General features: G+C 36.6%; 1 protein-coding gene across 2 annotated transcripts in view; it reads left to right on the plus strand.

Moving 5' to 3' along the window:
* ZFPM2 (zinc finger protein, FOG family member 2) overlaps positions 1–23,619 on the plus strand; it is a 312,872-nt gene extending 289,253 nt beyond the window's left edge. For both annotated transcript variants that reach the window (XM_035318206.1, XM_035318207.1), the window contains 3 exons: positions 12,606–12,812; positions 17,010–17,234; positions 20,141–23,619. In XM_035318206.1, the coding sequence (XP_035174097.1) occupies positions 12,606–12,812; positions 17,010–17,234; positions 20,141–22,632 (2,924 nt within the window). In that variant the 3' untranslated portion in view covers positions 22,633–23,619. The remainder of the gene's footprint in view (positions 1–12,605; positions 12,813–17,009; positions 17,235–20,140) is intronic.
* The last annotated feature ends 819 nt before the right edge of the window (positions 23,620–24,438 follow it).

A 24,438-nucleotide genomic window follows, 5' to 3' on the forward strand; every position in this document is an offset into this window, starting at 1 on the left:
GGCCTGCGGCGCCCTCTGGAGGCACTGCCCCGGGATTCACTGCAAAAAGTAAATTGGCGTGTGACACAAGCACTTTGTGGGGTGACTCACTGGGCATTAAAAACAACAAAACCGCTAAAAATGGCATATAACGGACATGAATTAGTTAATCCTGTGTTTGGGGGTTTCTTGGGTGGTTGGTCTGATGACTAAAATTCATATCTAATACAAATAAAGTGATGCAACAGATATGATAGAACGTGTTTTAGTACCGCTCCTGTGGTACTAAATCTACCATATTTTCTCATAAAACACCTTACAGTTTCAGTCATGTTCAGATATGCTGACATAAATAATGAGTAAGTGTTGGTTTTATTTATGGTTACTGAGAAATGCAAAATAAATTTCCAAATGTAGTAGATAATTCAATGGTAAAATTCTTTTAATTTTTATTTATTTATTTATTTATTTATTTATTTATTTTGTGGCAAACACTAGTAATTAACAATTCCAGATTAGTCTTGCTTGAGCTTCAGATTTTTATTTTTATTTATTCATTTATTTGTTGTATGACCATTTTTAAAAAAGATTTTTCAGTATGGATCTTTCTCTCTAAAACAATGATTCATTCCACTTCATCACACAGCCCATGCTGTGAGTGATGTGTGTCATCCTTCCAATTTTTTAAAGTTTTTACTTATTAAATAATTTATATGATGAGTTGTAATCAGAGTTTTGGAAGACACTTTTCATTACAATATGATAGTTTTTAACAACTGTCTTTACAGTAATTTAAAAATGGAAGTTTTCATGTTCAGTATGTAATCCTCTGTGTGTTTTCTTTACACTGTTTTTCACTTTTCCTTTGATTTCAGCCATGCCTGTATGTTGTCCAGGTACTGGCTGGTACAAACTACAGACCTAGTTTAGCAAGTATAATCCTAATACATTTAATGATTTAAATGTAAAATTGCCTTACTTTATAAGGGCAGTTGTCTTCAATGGAATGTCAGTTAAGTCCATAGATCCCAAACTGTCTTGATTTTTTTTTTCTTTTTTTTTTCTAAATTCCTGAGAATGTGCTGGTGTTTGCAACCAATACTAATAGTAACAAAGGCTCAGACAAAAGCACTATGAGGCAGAGGAATATTGCCATTGAAGGAAATTAAATATTCTGTGAACATGGGTGACAGGATCATCCTTTAATTTCTTGTATTTCAGTACAATTAACAGGTCAAAAATCTACTAATTGGGAAGAATTTTCTTCTTTTTCTTTTAGATCCCCATTTTGCTTCCTTTGGCAATGTTTTCCATATATGTGAAAAGCTTCATTTCAGCTAAATAGACAATTTTAGTCTGGCTATGGAAAGTCAGTGAAAAATCAAGCTGCATTTGAAGCATCTGCATTTTGTACAGAAATTTCTGAAGAAGTAAACTGATTGTAAAGCTCTGGTCACAGCCTTGCATTTAGAACAGTGGGTGGCTGAGTGCAGATTGCAGAAATATTTGGTCGAGTGCATTGCACTAAGTCATAGAGCGATTGTCTGTTAAATTCAATTTTTAATGCAGACACATCTTGAGGGGCTGCCGTTCTCTGCACGGTATCAATTCTGCTTTCTCCCCTTCTCACACTTTAATATTTTAGGCACTTAGCAAAGTGATTCTTCCTTCGAGGTGTACTGACTTTAGAGCATCTGAATTAGTTGGTTTTGAATTCTGTCTAAACTCCAAAGCGTTTCTCAGGACCATGTGTGTCAATACCTAGAAAATAAGAGCATGTAAATTCACTTAATTTTCAGAAAGTTTCTGAACGAGATAGGCAAAATGCTCTTAAGGGTGACCCTGTAGAGGTCCATGGAGTCTGCAGAGTCCCGCAGACTCTGGCAGGCTCCACCCTAGGGTGCCAGCATGCTTTAACTGGCTTCCCATTGAAGCAACTGTAAGAAGTGAATGCATAAGAAAGAAAGGTAATGAAAACTGACAAGTTGAAAAGAAATTGAGAGTTTAATCTGCAAAGTTGTGCTTGAGGGGGCTTCCATCATGATATTCCCATGGAGTAGCAGAAAGAGAAAAAATTAAGAAACTGCGGAGTATGATGAACTTACATAATTTTTTCTTGCACCAGGCGGTATTTATTAATTTCTTTTCTGCCACTTTACAGCACCTCTTTGCCTCTCAAAAAAGAAAATGAAGTATACAAAACCTGGCAATCATAATGAAAGTGTGAAATGCTCACAGATTATTTATAAGCATGCGAGTTATGTAGTTGTTGGAGATTTTCTCCCTTCTGCTCCTGCTTGGTGATGAAGAATGGTATTTTAATAGGCAGATGGTAAAGACAATTACAGTTTGGGGCTCAGCTGGGAGTTACATCAGTTTATTGCAAATTATTAGTTGATAAATGCTTTTGTTTACAAGCAAAGTCTTAAGCAGCTTTGTAATCAGTTTATCAGCTGCAGCCTGAATTTTGACAGCTTGCCTTTGGGTATACAGTCACTTCTTTCGTGGCCATTTAGAAATCATGCTGACCAGGCAGGCAGGCAGAATGGCAGCTCCTATGCACCTGTATGATGCTTGGTAAACTGATATTTCTTATTAAGCCTTATTTGAAAGTACAGAATCTTCTTTAATTGCTAATCTATGTTATTGCGTACAGCAAGAGTCTTTTCTATTTGCTCATTCTTAATCTTTTTTTGTTTGTTTGTTTCAATTTTGACCACAAGTAGCTTGGTCTTGCTGTTACCATTATAAGATTTGCTTTCTGCTGTTAATGGTGCCTCTTGTTAGCTAAACTAAACCATATACTGCCAATGGTTTAAAATGGTTGTTTACTCTGGACTTCGTATATAGCTTGGATGGTGGACATGCTTTTGATTATCATAAGTTTTCAGTCATTTTTACTTACAGCTTTTACTGTAACAAGCAGAATTATAGTACTCATTTTTAACACAACTGGAGGAGATCTGTGGCTTTTTATTTTTTTTTTTTTTTTAATTCATTTATTTTTTTAATAAGGTCCTTTTTAAATAGAAGAGACTAAAGGAGTCTCTTCTTATTGCAGCCTCTCTGAAATTTACATTTTGGAATGTATTTAACGTGGAGGTCTACTTTTAATGCCTTTTCATCAGCTGTTTGTTTAGTAAGACATCCACTGATTTGTCACGCAGCCATGATTCCAGTGTAGTCGATATCAAATGGTGTAATGGCTTGAGTGGGAGCAAGATTTTTTTTTTTTTTAAATCAATGAAGTGCTACTTTGCTTCCAACTGAGGTAAACCAGTTCCTGGACCTCAATATGTGAGCTGAACGCTGACAAGAGGAAAGAAGGTCCAAGATAATGTGCTATAACTGCAGTTGTTTTCTCACGGTTACAGTACACACAACTAAATCCTCCATTTTCTGTTCATGATAAAAAGTGGCTTTTGTTTCTGTATCACCCATGGTCTTGAGCTTTTTCTGGAGTGGGGCCACTGTATTGAATAAGTAACCAGGTGTCACAGCTGGTATTTATTTTTAATTTTGATTTTGCCATTCTATAATAGCTTCCCCATTTGTTCTCCTATTTAATGTGTTTATTTCCCTTACAAACACAACCTATTAATCCAGCTCCCTCTATATAATCCTTCCTTCCACTCAGGTACCTTTGCCATTCACTCTACATTTGCCCAAGGGGAAGAAATGAGCCCGACAGTAGCAGGTCCATTGATAAGATGTAGCGTACTCTGTTTTCTCTGCAAGAAAGAGGTGCCATTAAAATATATCTATTGTCTCATTTAATCACCTCATTTTTTCATACACTCCACTCTCACAAAATAACTCTAAAAAGACAATCCACAGGCTTGATTGCATTTGTAAGGCTACAAAAAGGTCACCTTACAGCTGTGCTGTTGGGGAAGCAGGGACTGTAGGAATGTGTGTATCTAAAGCATGGCTTCACTTTGGTCAGTTGATTTCAGCAGTCAGTTTTCTCTCTTAAACCTGGTGAATCCACAAAAGCTGGAGGGGCAGTGGGAATCATCTGGGAATGTCTCCTGGGAAGCTCTTTGGAGAGTGCCCGTTCACTGATCCTGTAAAAAGTGAAAGGGTAGTTGAGTTTGCTGCCACAATAAATCCTAACACCTTCACTGTGGTGATGGGAGTGCAATATGAGCAATATCAGGAAGGGTTTTCTGGTTTTGTTTGCTTGTTTGTTTGTTTCAAGCTGTTTATCATTTTTTTCCCAAACAATAAGTAAATTCTGAAATAACACTCAGGTGAGATCCCAATTAAAATGTAAAAATGCTGTAGCACTGAATTAAAAACAGGAATTTGGAAAGGGAAAAAAAAAAAAAGAAAAAAAAAGAAATAACTAAACTTGTGGAAGAACTCATTTTAACTTCCTTGTTTGAGTTTATGCTGAATTAAGGAAATATAACAGGTTTAGCATTTGTGGCAGGCTTTAATTTCAACCTCTGAGCAGCAGACTTAACTTCTTGTGATGTGGGAGTATATTACAGTTTTCGGTTTCATTCTGTAAGTATTGCCAGTTGTGCCAAACGTTTAATAGTTTTACGCTGTGGACTGTCGTCCACCAGGAACTGATATCACCTAAGACTTTTTAGAGCCATCTAATAGAAAGATATGTATTCACTCTGATTAGCCCAGGATTTGAACGAGGGTCCCAGAAGAGATATATAAGCCTCTTAAATGCATAGAACTTCTAAGGATATGGGTTTAACTGTCTCCCCCTGTGGTAAATAAGCTGTGACAGCTCTATCAGGGGGGGAAATGGCAAATAAAATTACCACATTATTTTCCTGTGAATATTTTCAGAAGACTAATCTATTTTTCTTCTTTACCTAATAGAACTCTGTTGAGTATTACACATGGACATCTAATTGGAGGAAACAAACAGAAATCCTCAAACTAACAAAAAACTAGCAGGCAACGGTGGAAAAATAAGAGGTCACATCTCCGTGTTTGTTATACTCCCTGCTCTTCAGAAACAGTGCACTTCATTTGGGGTTCAGCTGATTGCAAGCTTTTTGCAGTACTAATTAGCTACTGAAATACATTTTGTGATGGTAGCCATAGCCATACTGCAGCAAGGGAAAATCTACCCCTTACAGTGACACAGAGCAGGCCAGGTTAGGGAGTTCACTCCCCTACGGCACTCTTCTTGCCCCCTAGGAAAAATTACTTTAATATTTTCCTTTTCATCTTTACTCTGCCAGCTATCTGATAGATTTAAGTAAAACAGACTAGATCTAAATCTACCTGACAGATTTAATGATAAAATGATCTATTTCAATAAAAACACTACAGCTATCTCATATGACTAAGCCAATGTCAGGCCCAAAGCTCAGGCTGACTCAGGTTCAGGAGTAAGAGCTATACTCTTAAGGAGTACTTTTATCCTCTGTTTCTGGTCAGACATTTTATATCTCAAAATGCAGGGATTTTAAAGCAGCCTTCAATTTGGCAAGTGCCTTTAAGCTGAGTGTTCTTCTGTTGTTCTGAAAAATAACACTTCTACAGTTCCTTTATTTTGCAGTTTATTCATTGATTTAAAAATGAAGCAGGCTCCGTATTTTACGTTGAACAAAAAGTTATAGCAAAAGTGGTGTCTGAACTGGTTTGTCCACTGTATTAGTTTAATTTTATATAGTATAATAGGTTTTACCTTTTTTTTTTTTTTTTTTTTTTTTTTTTTTTCCCAGTCAGCATCTGCTGTCTTATAATATGTAGTGGTTCAGTTAAAATTAAAGGTCAAGTATCTTTTGGCAATCTATTTAATTGGTAAATAAGGAGAAATGGTTGAAGATGCTGGCAAATCATCTCCTTAATCTCAATATAGCACTAAAACTATTATTTTAAGAGTTTGAGAAGTCTGAATTAGTAGGGGTGATTTTTGATACACATCACAGAGACTTATTTGGAACCCTGGCATTAAAATACATGAATGGCAAAAATGGTGTGCAAAGTATATATTCTGTATACGCAAGTGAAAAATGTGAAGAATTATTTAGCAACTGGAAAGACTGTTCACAAAATGCTTTTGATTTATTGCTGTATATACTACAGATCTATATCACTTATTCTTACATTATTTTATTCAAAAACTTGTATGAACCATGAGTAGGCATGTTGTAGAATCCTGAAAAGGCATTAATCAACCTAAATAAACAAGTACATAGATCTGTGTAGCAACTATGAAGTAGTTAATAATTTTTTAGCAATTTTATTATAGAAAAAAAGGTCTAAAAGAGTAGTGCTTAATTATCTGGACTCCTCTGTGCAGGGCTCTCTTTTGATTGTATTAATGAAGCAGCTGGCCCATTGTTTCTCTTTAATTCCTCTATTGTTTTAAGAATATGTCACAGCTCTTTATTCTTTTATCAGGTGCTGTGCAGGAGGATCCACACAATACCTCATATTCCTACTGTATTTGCCAATGCACAAAGAAACCTCCAAAGCATTTTTCAAAGAAGGGGCACACATAATTCATAAGTTCTCTTCCTTGTACCACTCTACTGTCAAAAATTTCAACAGTATTGGATTTGAATTAATTATATTTTTTTTATTAAACAATGTGTCTACATATAGATATATGTACTTTGTTCATGTCAAAAATGAGATCTATCCAGTTACTTGTGCCACACTGAAACAGCATCCATTATGCTGGGTACTCACAACCCTATGGGTGAGAAGTGAGAGAAACCCAAATACGAAGATCCCATCCTATTGTGGTGTGCACATTCTCCTCAAATGCTTAGTCTGGGCAACAAAGGAGGGAATATAAATAAACGCCAACCCCCATTGCCATTACTAAAAAGCATCATTTTTTACAAATTGAAATATTTAATCGGGAGAGGAAAGTTTAATTCAGTTGACGATGCCTGGAAGTCACTAAGAGTAACACAGTCTGTTGTTTAAATAAATTCTGATAGTCTTTTGACCCTTCTTGCAAAAAGATGTGTATACAGGAAATGGGCTATTATGTTGTCGCAGCAACACATTCAAATCTAGTAAGCACAAATTTTACTATACCAAAGTAGTACTTCCGAATTAACTGCCACTGAAAATTGTTTTCAATAGAAATTACCATTGGTTTCCTAAACCTCTGTGAAAGATGTATGCTTTTTCTGGGTCAAAATACAAATCAAACAAAAAAACCTTAATGGTTCAGCAGTGAAAACTGACTAATACCTGAGACTGGAAAACTGGGATTGCATTATATTTGCAATATAGGTTTATATCAACTTTATTCTTCTTAATCTGTGAAAAAGTACCTACACTTCCTTCCATGATACAGTTGTACTCAATGAAAACATTGCTTTTAGTAACTTGCAAGTCACCTTTCCCAAAAACAGCAGTATGAATCAAGAGGCTTTATGGTTCCATTCATGAATCAAGAGGCTTTATGGTTCCATTCATTTTGAAGATGATTCCTCCCTATGGAGTTAATGGGGGAGCCCAATCCAAATGATTACTCCTTAAAATATACAAAAAGCAACTGGGAAATAAAAGAAGCAAAGAAGCCCACTGTCGGAAGGCTGACTATGCTGGGGTCTGTGTCTTCACTGGAAGTGTTGTAGGGTTCTAAGACTCAAAAAGAGTGAAGGTCCATTGCTTTAGTTTTATCTTCTGAGTAAATTGCTGATTCCGGGTTGCTTTAAGGAAAAAAAAATGCCCAGTGTAGGAGGAAAAATGAATGTAAAATGTTTAGAATAAATAAATAAATAAATCTATTGTATTTTAGATGTTTGTCCTACGTGAAGTTTATTTAGTATTAGTATGTGCATCTCTCACCACAGTACTCCTTATTCTGAATATACAAGATAGGGTATTACTGCATCTAAGTATGATTTAATTGGTTCAATTTACTATATATTTTTTATACTGTGTGGTTCCATATCTTGATGAGCCCAGATGTAGTTGTGTTTCTGGTTTACAGCATCCCATTGCTTGCATTTTATTATTTTTACAAAGCAAATGTCTATCAATCATAGAGATAAATTAGAAAAAATTGTGCAAACATGACACATCGCCAAGATTTTTCCAGCATGCTATGTAATTATTAACCTGATTTTTGCCATTGAAAGAAGCCATGAATTACAGATAGCATGGATGAAGTTAAATGCTTTTATATTAGATACATTTTGCTTATACAGTATTCTATAGGTATGGCCATACAATATAATTGAAGCTTTGTCAGCTCTGTAGCCTAGCAACAGATAATACTGTTAGGTTACTGAATTGCTCCTGGATGACAAGTAGGGAGTATTTTTGTGTTTATCATGTTTGCTAATGATGGGATCCTTTCCAAAAGGCTTGTCTTAATCTTAATTAGAGTTTATCAGCAGAGGTCTGTATGACATTGTGCAGACACTGATTTCATAAATAATAAAAAGTGCAAGTGAAAAATTTGGCAGGAGAAGAAGATATTTAAGACCACTGATTCTTGTAAGAGCAGCATGAATTTCCAAAATGTAATCAAGTTTGAACTGTGACTCTATTCTTTATTATCAAAACTTGCAGTACACTCCAGTGCAGTTTTGACAGCAATTATGAGTATGATTTATAAGCTTCCTGTTAGGAACCAGATCTGTTTGCACAAGAATCTTGATCATAAACATTACAAAGAACAGTAAGTCCACAGTTTTTCAGGGACATCAGGATCTTTTTCCTTTGCATAGAAAGTTTTTTATTATTATTATTTAAGGGTGTTTTGTTGTTTTTGTTTTTGTTTTTTTTTTTTTTTTTTCAAGCAGCATAAATGTTTGCTGTGAAAGATGCAGACAAAGAATCCTGAAATAACCTTTTTGTTTGATGGAAACTATGGAGGTATCAGTTAGCTGCTTCAGTGCCTGATGTCATTTGATAAAGAACTTATGCCAATGCAATTGGAATGTAATTTTTTGCTCGAGCTTGCACAATATGATATTCTTTAACTTTTCCAACTTTCTGTGATTAAATAAGCATTTCTAATTCCTTGCAATGTGAGCTAGCAAAAAAAGTTGAAATAAATACATAAATGGTGTTTATGGACATTTTTATTTTCTTCTGCTGTTGACGTGTATGTGGTATAAAGCAGGTGCATTTCTTGTTAACCATAGATATAAAACAGTATTGCAGGCTCAAGAAAATTTTATTTCAATTCCACAGTCAGAGCTAGACTATAGAAATAGTATAGAAAATAGTTTTCCAGTGTCACAAAGTCTTCTAATATTCCAAAAACTTCCCTTCTGCGCTGGAATCTGAATAATACTTATGTAAAACCAGTAAGACCCTCTTCACTATAAATAGATGACAAGCATACTCATTAGGGGCAAGAAGAGGGCCATGTCATCAGTCTACTATTGCCTTGCCTTCTAACCAAATAGTATAACCACCATTTGTTTCTGAGGCCCTGTCATTCTTCATTATTAGAGCTTATCTGGAGGTTCCCTTCTTTTGATGACTGATGCCTAGGACAGAGCAACTTGGCCTGGTAATGTTTTGTCAGAACTATTTCACCTCCATAAGTTCTTCTGACAAAAGAAAAAGTGGTTAAAATTTTTAAGCCAGTTTAGCTATAATGTCATCTCATACAAATGACAGGCTTTTATATTTCCTTATGGAATCTTCATGTCCTGAAAATATTTCAAGCAAACATCTTCTTATCTCTTTCTCCATTGCCACCTGTACTTAGCAAAGACTATTTATAAACATCCTTATTATCCTTTTAAAATCCCTCATTAACAGTTCCCTTTGCTTTATGAAAAGATGTTGTGCTCTTGAGATATCACTATGTACGTACATTCCTCTTGTGTTTTAGCTTGTAGAAATGTTTGTGGGAAGCAAAAACTTCTTTCCTGTTTTGTAACCACCACCTGTTAGGAAGCTGTGATCCCTAACAAGGGTGTCTAGACACCATAATTCATGTGATAATCATAATTGGAACTTCCTATTAAATTTAGAAGCCTCTGTTAGGATCTCTGCACTCCATTTTCCTGACTATGCAGTAGAAAGCTCAAGACTTCCCTTCCAACATGCACGTGATGTCCATGAAGACCATGATATTTGTATGTGCTGCATTAAGGGGATTGAAGTCATTTCTGTCTTCTAAAACCCCAGGTATTGCCTTACACCAAGCACAGAAGGGGACAAGAAAGGACTGGCTGTGTCCTGTCCCTGTGGATGAAAATTGCTGCAGAGATGGTGCTCTTTATTTCTAACAGCTGGAAGCATGCATCATTTGGGAGTTAATCTAAGGATTTAACTTAACAAGATACCATGGACTTTTGAAAGCATAGACATATATGCCATGAACACTTAAACACCTCATTTTCTCTAGAGTAAAAAATGTGAAAATCACTCTGTAATTCATGGATCTGAATTATGCTGAGCTGAAAGTTTGTATTCAAATGCAGGAGTGGATTAAAATTCTCTAGTTCTGGTTTACTTTAATAAGCCATGCTAGAAATTGCTTTGCTGCCAAAGCTGTTGCACATCCCTTCAGCTGTGCCTGCCATAGGTGTGAGAGCCTCTAGGAGCTGGGTGGAGCAGGCAGCCGAGGTCACTACCCGCCTCAGCTGTCCTAGCGTAATCTGCTGCTGGACATGAGTCAACACCCTAAGGAGCTTTAACACGAGGAGACTGAGTCAGCCTTTTAGCCTGATTACAGCTGGAGACCCAGTAATCAACTTTTTTCTTTTTTTTTTTTTTTCTTTTTTTCTCCCCCAAGGATACAGCATGTCACGATGTTTGCGGGGATAAAGTCTCAGTTGGTTCTTCTGCATTGACTCATTTTTATTTTATTAAGGAATTAAGTGAATAATGCAGCGTAGGAAGAGCTTTTATTCTACATTAGATAGACTCAAACACATTGATTATTACTTCTTCTATATGTAAATAAAATAGAAGTGCATATTAATAATAGAAATCATATTTCCTCCCAGAAAATAAAATGTGTGTTGTTTACAGTGAGAGTACCCAGTTTCAGGTTGTGAAATTGCAGTGTGTATCGTGTATTTTATCTATGAGACTAATTAATTATGCTTTAGGAATTTAGCCTGGTTCTCCCTTGAACAGGTTTTGTACTTGTCTAACTCCAAAGGCTTCTGTATATTTACTCCTGACTTATATGAGACAATAAGTCCAACTGTGCTCTTGAAATGTTTGATTTTCTGCTTGGTCATTAGAATTCTGCATTTGTAGACATTTATCTTCAGGTTTTATCTTCTTATTCTGTAGAGGAAATTGCTCAGATTTGCACCATTTAATGCTGTAATTTTTGGATGGTTGTAAACAGCATGCTTTGGTCCCATTACAATAAATTTCATATAAACTTTGGAGCCACCTTCAACTGCTGTATTACCAAAGGGTGAATACAAAGACACTTTTCTGCTTTGAAACTTTTACACCACTTTGAGGTCTGGAAGCTTAGCGTTATTTTTTCACTGAAACACATTGTCACTGATGCTGTTTTGTTTGCTCATCTTTGAAAGCTAATAGACTGGTTTAATTAATTGTCCAAGATTTCTCTAAAACAATGTCCTAATTCTTCCATTTAGCTGTGGCATATCATACACTGTTGTTATCTCCTCTACCAGATTTTTGCAACAAGTTGTTTTAAAACTATAATCTCTTTGAGGGGAAAAAAATGAAGTGCAGTTGAAAAGGCAGTTATGCCGAAAGATAAACACAGCAATATTACTTATCAAAACGAGTACAGTTTTTGCTTGCCTAATGAATACAACATATAGCTTTTTCTATATATACAAAACCTGAGGAAAAAAAAAGCTTTATAACATATAAAGTATGCAACATTATTTCAGGCATAACTGTATTGGATATGTATCTAGGCCTGAGAGTGTAGATAACACAATATAAGTGCTTTGCCTGTCTAAACATGTTAAATAAATGAGCATTCACTATCGCATTCAAATACATTAGTAGATGTACTCGCATAGTTAATTTTCTTTTTAATGCACTACACGTGACATTTGCAGCACAGAGCTATAGTGTATCTCACTGTTTGATGAAAGTTCTTCCACCTCCCCCCACCTTTTAAACAAACCTTTATTTGAATAAGCCTTTATGAAACAGATCTTTGGCATATCTTCTTTTCAGGAAGTTCAGTCAGTGTAAGCAGAGATAAAGCAGTCATGTTACGAAGAATATTACATAAGGGAAGATTTTTTTAGAGAAAGATGGTGGCAAACATAAGGGAGGGGAAGAATGTCCTTAAGAGGAAATCTGATGTCTGATGTCTTTTTTTTTTTTTTTTTTTTTTCCAGCTGTTTGGTTTTGTCATGCTGTGATTTGGTATTCAAACTAAAACAGAGTTACAAAAAATACACAGGAAGCTTAGTGGAAATATTTTCACCTTGATTTTTATAATACTGACCTTTTAGGGTAGAAAATGAAAAACTAAATGCATATTAGTGCTGCAAAAAAAATAGGAAAAATATCCCCAAATTTTTTTTTCATATACATTGACAATTCTTATGTTGTTAGAAAGAAGATGGTAGACTTGAAATTTATTTGCATCTTCCCTTCAAACAAAACTTCATATTTAAAAAAAAGAGTGTAAAAACATGGCACTGATGTTTAAATTCTGGAATATGATTTTGTCTTTCTTTTTTTTATGTTTCCTATAGGAGGGCAGCTTTGGTGTACCACAACCAAGGCCATCTCAGAGGGTGAAGAGCTAATTGCCTTTGTTGTGGATTTTGACTCAAGGCTGCAAGCTGCTAGTCAGATGACTCTCACAGAAGGGATGTATCCTGCACGCCTGCTGGACTCAATACAATTGCTCCCTCAACAAGCTGCAATGGCATCTATTTTGCCTACAGCTATTGTGAACAGTAAGTGGTGAATGCTATTCTCTGGCTTTGTTTTAAAACAGCAGTATTATAAAGAACTTATGAAGATCTAACAGTGAACTCAAGAACACAGAAATTGCATGACCTAAAACACACAGCTCAAAGCCTGGGTTGGTTTCCCCATCATCTCACATGAACTCACAGACAAGAGGAGGAAGAAAAATGCTCTGGCAGCTGAGCTCACCCAGAGCATCAGACCTGCCCTCGTGTTGCAGTCCTGTCGTGTGCTCACAGAGGTGATAGAATCAGAAACTGTTAAAAAAGCAGATGAGATAGGCCCGTTAAGTCAGAAAGTCCAGCCTTTGCTGCTCAAGTCAGCTTGTTGCTTATAGTTGCAGCTTCTGGCAATAATTCACTATAGTCAATGGAAAGATAGAACACATCTCCTCAGTGGCTGTTTCAAAATGCAGCAGTGATCATTACTTATAGCATCCCTGATTTATTGTAGTATTTACTGTTCAGTGTTGCTATCCAAGAATGTTTTTAAGTCCTCTAGACATCAATAGACCCTATCATGGACAAAATATACTATCTAATTAAGTGTTGTCCTTAGAGAGGAGGGACATTAGCACATAAGTGAGTTACTGAGCTGGGACAGTTCAACTTGAATGTTTTTCTAATTAGATTTTATTTCTTCAATTTTTGTGTGTGTGTGTGTGTTACTGCTTTCTACCTTTATACAGCCTTAGTTTCTCACCCTCCACACCAAGTACTTTTCAAATGTTAAATGTTACCATAGTCCTTACCACTTACCATTAAGGCCTACTGCACATAGTTAGCTCTTTCAGGGTTGTTTGTCTTTTTTTTCTGTAAGACTGACCGTTCAGACCTTGCATCATACCACCTCCCCTTGCTTCCTCTGGTGTGTAAGTAGTGTGGTTAGATACAGTGAACCACTGAACACAGTATGTCAGGTGTGAACGCACCTAAATCACATGGATGTATGATCTGCCACTCAGGTTCACACAGAATAATACTGTCTTGAACAGTCACACCTTCAAGCTTTTCAGACAGGACTAATCAAAATATCTGTCGTAACACCTTTCATTCAGTCTTTTTTTATTTTTTGGTCATTGCTGATTTTCTGGGTAAACAATTGTAATAGCTATCCATTTACTGCTAGCCTGTTTTAAAAGATAAACCTTAAATTGTCCAAGTCATCTGAGTCCTTCCTCTCAGAGAGTTGACAGCAATCTCTAGCACTTTAGATAATAACATGCATTTTTACCCTAGCACTGGGGCTGCTGTGAGGTGATACCTCTGTTGACAGCACCAACAATTAACATCATACAGGATCTTTCCAAAAGGTGGTGCTGGAAGCCCCTTAAATGGACCAGCAAATTACCACAGTTAAGGCAAACCATTGTTCATAGCCAACAGCTGCAAGGAAGCCACCAGGGAAGGAGTTACCTAGTGTAAAGAACAAAGACTCATTTGCAACTTGGTTCAGGTGAAGATATATTTTTGTGCAAAACTACGCAAGGCCAACTCTGGGCTTTGGCAAAGTAGCCAGATTTCTACAGCATCAAATTGCTGGAAGCACCTTTGTTGCTTTCCTGCCTTTTGTAGAGCAAGCTGCACTGATCATTGCTAATTCTGCTGCCAAGAGGAATCTAAGTTTGTGTTGTATCTTCTCTTACTCTACAGGCTTAGCAGCAGCTAAGCTATATAGTCTTAACTCCCAGAAGCTGCTAAAGCATCACGTCTCACTGTCCAGAACTTTCTACCTTTGCCTCTGACCAGACTGTTAAGTCTCTACCTTTCATTACTGAGTTGAGGAAATTCAGTTTCTTCAGTAAAGTCATGAGTCAAATGTCAGTCCAATAATGCATTGAATGGACATCTAGATCTGTAGTGGGACATCTTATATTCAGATCTCTAAAACAATTTCAATTTCTAGAAAAAGTAAAAGTTGTAGGGTTGGTTTCTATAATGTTTCCTATTCAGAAATCAAAATCAGAATATTACCTTTGGCTTATGCAGTTTGAACTTTGATGTTTTGTTTTCTGAAGTAATCTATTGAAATATTTTGAAATTATCTGTTGAAACAAATTGAAATATTTTAAACATTAACTTAGAGTGACCTTTATCTATTTCACATTGCTTTAGGGGAGTAATGATTTCAGATCGTATTCCTATACATTATTCTCCATGGAATTCCATCCTCCCACCATGTAAAAATCTTCAAATGTATTTCTTCTGCATAGCACATACAGAGAGTCACATATTCAATTGTGTATAACCAGAGCTGCCGTCTGTCAGGCTATCTAGCCCATAGGAAATAAAGGTGGTTGGAGTCAAATTCATTAAGATAATCAGAAAGTTCAATTCTGTGATGGAATGTTGTCATATGAATTCAAATGGGACATGCTTACCCACAATCTAAATTTCCTGTTACTGACTTTTGGACTTTCTCTTCTAAGAAAACCTCAATAGTTCAACTTTTTGAAACCATTTAAAGCCGAACACAAATGCTGAAATGTCAGGTTTCATATGAGATGGACATTTCAAATGCTGTAAGCCATATCAGTAAAGTCTTAATAGTGGTATATTGAATACTAACTGCTCCATTAAATGTTTGTGTCTTAAAGTCATGCACAATTATTCAGTGGTGAAGGAAAAATAAACACTGGTAGTAGTAAAGATACTTTATATAAATTCATGAGCAGACAAGTAGACAAGCATTAGCATGCAATCAGTGAAGCAAACTGTAAATTTTGTCTGCATTTGCAGAGATTTAACAAATAAAAGACTCATTCATTTTAGTGGGTTGTTGCCTTCAACTTTGCCCTTTTTTGTTCTGCAGTCAGTGGGAGTTTTGGTGTTGACTAAGATCAGCATTTTAACACTGCATTTTAACATTTACTACAGTTGCCTGTGCTCTGATCCTGCGATCAGCTGGCACAGTGTGGCTGCACTCATGCTTTTGTCCTTTCTGAGTCTCAAAATCAAGAGAGAAGCATCCAAACCAATTACAGGGAATAATACGTAGCCTATGGTAACTTCCAACCCCTATCCAGGAACAGGGAAAGTGTTAACTGACTTAAGGCAGAAGTGTGGAAGGAACCATCCTCATGCTCTAACAACATAAAAAAGAAGTTCCAGTGCTCCAGTCTAGACCCTGTCACTGGTTTAGTTTACTAGTATAGATGTACCCTAAAGGGCTAGGATTTCTTCCTTCTTCTTACTGATAGGATAAAAAGTTCAGCTTTCAGAAAGATCAAACAGGTCTTTTATCCTTCTGAGAAAGTTACAGAAAATGCATTGTGTAAGGTATCCTTCTGACAGGATATTAACAACCATATATCTGTCTGCTTTGTGTAAATATACAGTGTTCATTATTACTCTTCATGTGAGTAAAGTATGTAGCCTCCAGTACACATGCTCAACATATCTACTCCCTCTGCTGCTGGGAAGCACTCTGTGCAACCTCTCAATTGTCTTTCCCTCAGAGAGGATGCTGACGCTCCAGGATAAAAGACAATGAGAAATTCCATTATTCTTAGCAAATAACCCTTTTGAATTGTGAAAAGTGGAACAGTAACAATTTATCAACAATAAGAGGACAAAGTACACTGGAAATTTTAACTTCTAGTATTGATAACAAGAACCCAGGAAATAAACATGTTGTTTAGTATAATACTACATTCAATGCTACATGATCTGAAAGAAACATAATCTAGTTTGGCCTCCAGGATATCAGAGCAACAGGATTTTACAGTGATAACTGCATAAGCATTCATTCTTCAGAATGATCTGCAATTAGCACTCAAAAATTGCAAGGCCTGATGCTGAAAAGACTTGTGCATACTCACAGAAAAGAGCATGACTGAAAGGTGTCTCCTATTTTGTGATGATGTGTTGGAAATACAGCTTAGTTTTGGAATTGGCACTGCATACTCTCATCAAACAATTAACTTTATTTCATTTTTAAATATTTACATGCCAAAAAAATCCAGCGATTTTTATATTAACTATTTTTAAAAATTCATTTTAAAAGAAACTGCTGTCTCCCATGTTCAGCAAGTGACATTTTAATAAACCTGTGGCTCTGTTTTCACTATTTTATTAAATAAGCATGTTTTTAGTGGGGAAGGGAAGGGAATTAGTCCTGCTGTGTTAATTGGTTGGCACTGAATGCACTGTGGCTAACCTGCACCTGGTTATATTTGCTTGTAGAGGACATATTCCCTTGCAAATCCTGTGGCATTTGGTATCGAAGCGAGCGGAATCTGCAAGCCCACCTCATGTACTACTGCAGTGGGAGGCAAAGAGAGGGGCCTCAGCTGTCAGAGGAGAATGAAGACAGTGCTCAACAGATATCCAGTGTCTGCCCCTTTCCGCAGTGCACCAAAACTTTTTCTAATGCAAGAGCTCTGGAAATGCACCTGAATTCTCACAGTGGTAAGTGCCATATATTTTCCTGCATCCCCTTCTAGATTTACCTATTTGAAGAATTATTCACTATAAACATTCAGTGGAACAGTGTGTCTCCACCTTTATTCTACACCAAGCATCTCTCTCAGGTAACCAGAGTCATTTCTCTAATCAACTAAACCTTATTTAAATGCTGTCTGTCTCTTAATGGGTCTGTGTATGCATACAGGCAGCATTTCTTTACTAGTGAAGGTAAAGTTCAGGAACCCAAACACAATTAGAATTTTACTTCTTAGTTTCTCAGAGATTTATGCACTTTCTAAGAGACTACTTCAGTACTCCTTTCATCAAATGTGAGTCTCATAGATTGCCATATACATGTACTCTCTTTTGACTCTCAGTGGAGAGAGACATACCACCAGAGACTTACTCCTTTTGAAACATCTTGGGGTCCTGGAGTAGGCTTCTGATTTAAAGGCAGGAGGGTTTCAGGAGCAGGGTTAAGAATTCTTAGTGTGTTTTTCCAGGGCACGTGTTTTATAAAAACTTATTTTCTTGTTTCATAAAAATATTATTTTGCTCCTTATAAATACAGAATTGGGATAGTGTTTTCTTTATCCATGTTGTTAAAATGATAATACTGGATTTATGGAAAGTGGGATTACAAAATTCCTGAGATTAAAAATCCAAAACTCAGCAGGAATTTTATCTCCCTCCCTGAAGGTCTGAGTATGCTGTTTGAATTTGTTTTGAATTAGGTCTGGGATTGCAGGTTTTGAATTTGCAGAACATTCTGCATTAGAGTTTCCATTAGCACTCAAAGTCTGCAAATAAGACTGCAGTGTCAGGTGTGGGTATGTTGGTTGTCTCGTGTACAGAGGTGTGTCTGAACAGAGACAAGGACCCCACAGGGGCCTTGATCCTCCTGTTAAATGGCTGAAGTGTAGAGGATGATAATTTGTGCTTTATTCACGCAAGAAAGCCTGATTTGACTTCGGTAGTAAAACTCATAGGGAAGAGGAGGTCTGCTCTGTGGACTTAGTGAAATGAAAAATGTTTCTCTGTACTTCGGCAGCAATTACAGTCCTAGGAAGCATCATGTTGCCTTTCTTTTTTTTCCTCTCTGCCCATCTGTGGAGATGTGACAGTTTCTTCTGATGCTTTTCAAATTATATTTTCCTTATTCAAAAAGAAAAGAAATGCACTGTGGAAGCTGCCTTAACCAGGATGTTGGAAGATATTTTAAAGTACACAAAAGTTAGACAAGTTTCTATACTGCCTCAACTCTGTCCTACTATATATATACTTTAATATCTAATCAGAAAGGTTTAGTGCAAGAGACAAAAAAAGGTCTTCAGGCATTGCTAATCAGTGCATTATCTCATAGAAGTCACAGTCTCAGATAATATGTTTTGGCTTTTTCTTCAGAGTTTGGTACCTCACAGAACAGGACTAGAAGAGTGGGAAACTTCCTAATGGAGACAGCACAGATAACACTTAGCCATTTACTTAGAGGTCAGATATTTTTGTGCTTCAATATCTTGACTTCGAGTATCAGGCTATTGCCATTTTCTATCTCTCTTGCCTAGCAAAGATTTCATTGTTCATTGAATAGTGGAACAGCTTCAGTAAGTGTGAACGAATACAGCTCAGAATGTCTTACAGTCTAGTAATTAAAACCAGGTAGTCTTGGAAGACAACTTCATTTCTCTCTGAAATTGTAGCCATTGACTGAGACAGTTGCTTCGACTCTTTGCATTTGGTGTCATATCATTGACTTAGGTGTAGAGAGGGTTTGCAGCTGTGAGCTATGAGTGACTCTTCTTGCAACCTAGAGATAAATGTCTGTGTTTCTTGAAAGGCATAGGTTCATCTGGCTGAACTTCCAGTAAGATTTTTTTTGGTATTTATTAGATCAGAGAATAACACTTGAGCCGTATCCTTAACTTTATATTGTTCAACTACCACAAATGTAGTTTATCTGACCAAGGCATACCTATGTGTGTACACGGAACCAACATCCATGTTTCATTTAGATTTCCAATACAATCCCTACCAATTATTTTTCAGCTTTTATTGTCTACAAGTATTCAGAATCTGTGTTGTTTCTGTGTTGTTGCAAGACAGAAATTTGGTCTTATCTCCTTTTAAGCATTTCTGCTTTCAAAATATTGTGAAATATTTTTGTGTTTCAGCAACGATTATAAGATGGCTTTGAATGTATTGTTCTTGATAGGGAAAGCTGTTGTTGTATTGCAGCAGTAGCTACCTATAGCCATTATATGTGGGAGATAAAACGTTTGTGAAACCATGTCTTATTTCTCATTCTACCTTCACAGTTAATACAATTCATGAGTCCTTTCTGATGAGGATAGTTCTGTATGTTGTTCCCACATTACAGCCAATTTGTGGAAGCAAAAAATTGATCATCAATAATGCACGAAGTGCTACTTTACTCTTTCAGGCACTCTAAGTTTGAGGGCTGTACCTTAAAGAAACCATATAATAATCTTGCCTTTTTTGACCTTGATGTCCTTTTTGTGCATTCAAAATATCTAGTGATTGTGTGTGGAGAACATTGTGTCTCCTCAGTTAAAACTAACTTTTAAGGCCTTTCCCTGTAGAATAAGTCCAGTCTATTTTTATCCTTTCCCTTGTTTTTTTCATTCCCTTCATCTCTGCTGAGTGCATGTAGATACTAAGGCTCTCCACAGCAGAGCAGAAGTCTGGGAATCTCCTCTAGCAATCTGAGGAAAGAAATTCTGAACCAATTCAAGTATTTTCTGAGTGACTAATACATATGCAAGATTCCCATCAGGAGAAAATTAGTTGTTCTTACTGTGTTTGTACCTTCTGTGCAACTAATTTTGCTGTATACTTTCTGAAGGGGAAAATGGTCACTTTAACTTGTATTTTATTTATCTTTTCTATAGGAGTGAAGATGGAAGAATTTCTCCCGCCTGGTGCTAGTCTGAAATGCACAGTTTGTACTTATACTGCAGACTCAGTGATTAACTTTCATCAGCACCTGTTCTCGCATCTTACTCAAGCTGCCTTTAGATGCAATCACTGCCATTTTGGCTTCCAAACTCAGAGGGAGCTACTGCAGCACCAAGAATTACATGTCTCTGGCAACAAAATTCAGAGAGAAAGTGACATTGAACACTCTCCAAGTGGAAATGAGGAAGGTTTACAGCCAGCAACAGACCTGTTGAGCAGAAATGATGTTCCCCAGGGCCAAAAGACCATGCAGACTAAAGATGCAAGTTCTGATACAGAGCTTGATAAATGTGAAAAAAAGGCTCCGCTTTTTCTTCCAAACCAGAGGCCAGAAACACAGCCTGCAACAAACAAGCAAAGTTTATCATACACTAAAATAAAATCTGAACCATCTAGTCCAAGACTTGCCTCATCTCCAGTTCAGCCTAATATTGGTCCTTCTTTTCCAATGGGACCCTTTCTTTCACAGTTTGCTTTTCCCCAGGACATCACTGTGGTTCCTCAGGCTTCAGAGATATTAGCCAAAATGTCTGAACTGGTCCACCGGCGGCTGAGGCATGGAAGCAGCAATTATCCTCCAGTAATTTACAGTCCTTTGATGCCAAAAGGGGCTACATGTTTTGAATGCAACATAACATTCAATAATTTGGACAACTACTTGGTGCACAAAAAGCACTACTGCAGTAGCCGATGGCAGCAGATGGCAAAGTCACCAGATTTTTCCAGTGTTCCAGAGAAAATGCCAGAAGCTGTAAGTCCCAGTAATGGTCAAAGCTCTATAAGCATCCTCAATACAGCTCCTCACACATCAGATCCAGAGAATCAGCTTCTGCAGACATCTTGCATTAATTCTTCCAATGTTTTAGATTTGATTGGGCCAAACAATAAAAGTCATGAAAAAGACTTCACAGCACAAGCTAAGAAGTTATCAACGGCAAGCAACAGTGATGAGAAGATAAATGGAAAAGCTTCTGATGTGAAGAATCCCAATGCCTCTTTAGTAGAAGGGGAGAGTGATCCTAATAAGACCACATGTGAAGCTTGTAATATTACTTTCAGCAGACATGAAACATACATGGTCCACAAGCAGTATTACTGTGCCACTCGCCACGATCCCCCACTTAAGAGGTCTGCTTCCAACAAAGTGCCTGCCATGCAGAGAACAATGCGTACACGGAAGCGGAGAAAGATGTATGAGATGTGCCTACCAGAGCAAGAGCAAAGGCCACCACTAGTACAACAGCGATTTCTGGACGTGGCTAATCTTGGCAATCCATGTACATCTACTCAAGAGTCAACAGAGAGTCTTGGAGAATGTTACCATCCACGATGTGATATATTTCCAGGAATAGTGTCAAAGCATCTCGAAACATCACTGTCTATTAACAAGTGTGTTCCTGTTTCAAAGTGTGATACTCCGCACTCCACTGTGTCTTGCTTGGAGATGGATGTGCCAATAGATCTCAGTAAAAAATGCTTACCCCAGTCAGAGAGGACATCCACCTCTCCCAAAAGGCTGCTGGACTATCATGAGTGCACAGTGTGCAAGATAAGTTTTAACAAGGTAGAGAACTACCTGGCTCATAAGCAGAATTTTTGCCCTGTCACTGCCCATCAGCGTAATGACCTGGGACAGCTTGACAGTAAGGTGTTTCAAAACCCAGAAAGTGAAAGAAACAGCCCAGATGTCAGCTATGAAAGAAGCATAATCAAATGTGAGAAAAATGGAAACTCGAAACAGTCCTCTCCTAATGGAAACTTATTTTCCACACACTTAGCGACACTTCAAGGACTAAAAGTCTTTAGTGAAGCAGCCCAGCTTATTGCTACAAAAGAAGAAAACAAACATTTGTTTCTTCCACAATGCCTTTACCCTGGAGCAATAAAGAAAGCTAAAGGAGCAGATCAGCTTTCTCCATATTATGGAATAAAGCCAAGTGATTACATTTCTGGTTCTCTCGTCATTCATAATACTGATTTAGATCAAAGCACAAATACAGAAAGTGAATCTCCTAAAGGCCAGGCTCCTTCAAATGGATGTGCTGTGCAGAAGAAAGAGTCTCTTCCACTATTGCCAAAAAACCGAGGCATGGTAATAGTTAATGGGGGACTGAAACAGGAGGAAAGACCTGCAGCAAACCCACAACAGGAGAACATTTCCCAGAATCCTCCACATGAAGATGGGCACAAGTCTCCTTCTTGGATCTCTGAGAATCCGTTAACTGCAAATGAAAATGTCTCTCCAGCAATTCCTACAGCAGAGGAACAGTTGTCTAGTATAGCTAAAGGAGTGAATGGTTCTACCCAGGCCCCAACCAGTGGAAAGTATTGCCGACTGTGTGACATCCAGTTCAACAATCTTTCAAACTTTATAACTCATAAGAAGTTTTATTGCTCGTCACATGCAGCAGAACATGTCAAATGAAAAAATTGGTCGACTTTGGTACCTGTGTTTAGCATATTGTTCCATACAGTCTAAAGAAAGCTGTTTGAATTACATCTGGACAATCAGGAGATTTCACTATTGCTGAGTTGAAGACTTAAAGGTGTAATTTCATTACAGTCCATTAGTAAAGTGTATTATTGGTGCCATTTTCAAAAATATTAATTTATTTTACCAACAGTATTCATAGCTGTAGTTATGTTATTTTTTATTTAAAAACTTTATATTAAAGTCATTTGTAATGTTATTGTATAGTTATTGTGTAGCACATATGGTTTGCACTGTATAGTAGATTTTAAAGAAAATAGTCACAAACAATACAGAAAAGCATTTTAGAAATAGCTTCAAAAGCACTTGTGTATCCTGATTTTTTTTTTCTTATATGCTGTTGCAAATATATGTATATGCTAAAATATAACTTGCAAAGAAGTTTCAACTATGCTGTAAAGTTCGCCTTAAAATTTCAAATTTTTGAACAATTGGGCTCAGTTTGCACTTTATATTTTAGCAGATACAGTACCTTAGTCATTAGGCTTTGCATTTGTATGTAGCAGTATGTTTCTGTCCACTTTCTTAATCTGAAACGTACGTTAAATGAAGATGGCAATTTTTTTCTTGTATAGTACTTGTATTTTCTTTCGCTGATGCATCTCTGTCTCAATTTTTAAACCTTTGCTGTTAAATGCAATACTTTATAAAGAATGAACAAAATTACTGGAAGCAGTATTGTAAGTAATGAGGTCATATCAATCAGTTTTATCTTTTGAAAGGCACAGTCTAAAACAAAACCCTAAACTCAATGCTGCAATTATGAATCTAATTCATATATAAGATATATTTAAATATAAGAGTAGCAATACTGCAACTGGTGATCACAAAGATAATGTTCTACTTCTGATAGAAATAATTTCTCAACAAATGTTGTTACTATGCATGTATATGGATGGAATAAAATTCCAGATCATTGGAGATGTTTGGCAGTAATTTCTTTAAATTTGTTTTATTTTGTTTGAAAAACAAAAGGGAGAATTTAGCATTCACAAACTGTAAAGAAACTCTTAGAAACAGGTTAACATTGCTCCCTCTTCAGTAGGAGCAAAGTGACCAAAGAGAAAATGAATATAAAGGATGCCTCCACTTTGAGGGAGTCCTCGCTGGCAGGTCACTAGCACAACCAAATCTAAGACAATGTAGTGAACTAAAATTTAAAATGTAAATGTCTGAAACCAAGAAGGCTGTTCCCTTTATTGGAGCTAAGGAAGACATATTTCCCTGGCAGTACCTCCATATGTCAAAATCAGTGAAACAATCTGCTTCATAATACCTCTGGTATGATTCTTTATGTTTTCAGTAGTCTTAAGAAAAACAACTAATAACAGTTGTTTAAAATGAACAGCAGTTTGCTCCACTAATTCAATATATAAATTACTATTCAATAATTTATACTGAAGTCTGAACAAATGCACAATTAATACCCTTCACTTGCAATTGTTCAGTACATTGTTTTTATTAAAAAATTGACATTATAAAAGTGAACTATTGATGCATTTTTCATCCTATGAATTTGAAAGCAAAGCCATAACCTGAATATATCACATAAACAGTTGTGGTTAATTTAATTCCTGTACAAGCCAAAGAAACAACCTAGAATCAAAACCATAAAAGAATGATATTTCAACCAAGCAGCTAGAATCTAGCATAAGAATATGCAATACCACCAACCTTCAGCAACCCTGCCCTGTTTTCTTTGAAACTGAATTTGTCCTTTTATATTTGAAAGTGCAGATG

Source organism: Oxyura jamaicensis, chromosome 2 (assembly GCF_011077185.1).
Source record: "Oxyura jamaicensis isolate SHBP4307 breed ruddy duck chromosome 2, BPBGC_Ojam_1.0, whole genome shotgun sequence".
Lineage (NCBI taxonomy): Eukaryota > Metazoa > Chordata > Aves > Anseriformes > Anatidae > Oxyura > Oxyura jamaicensis.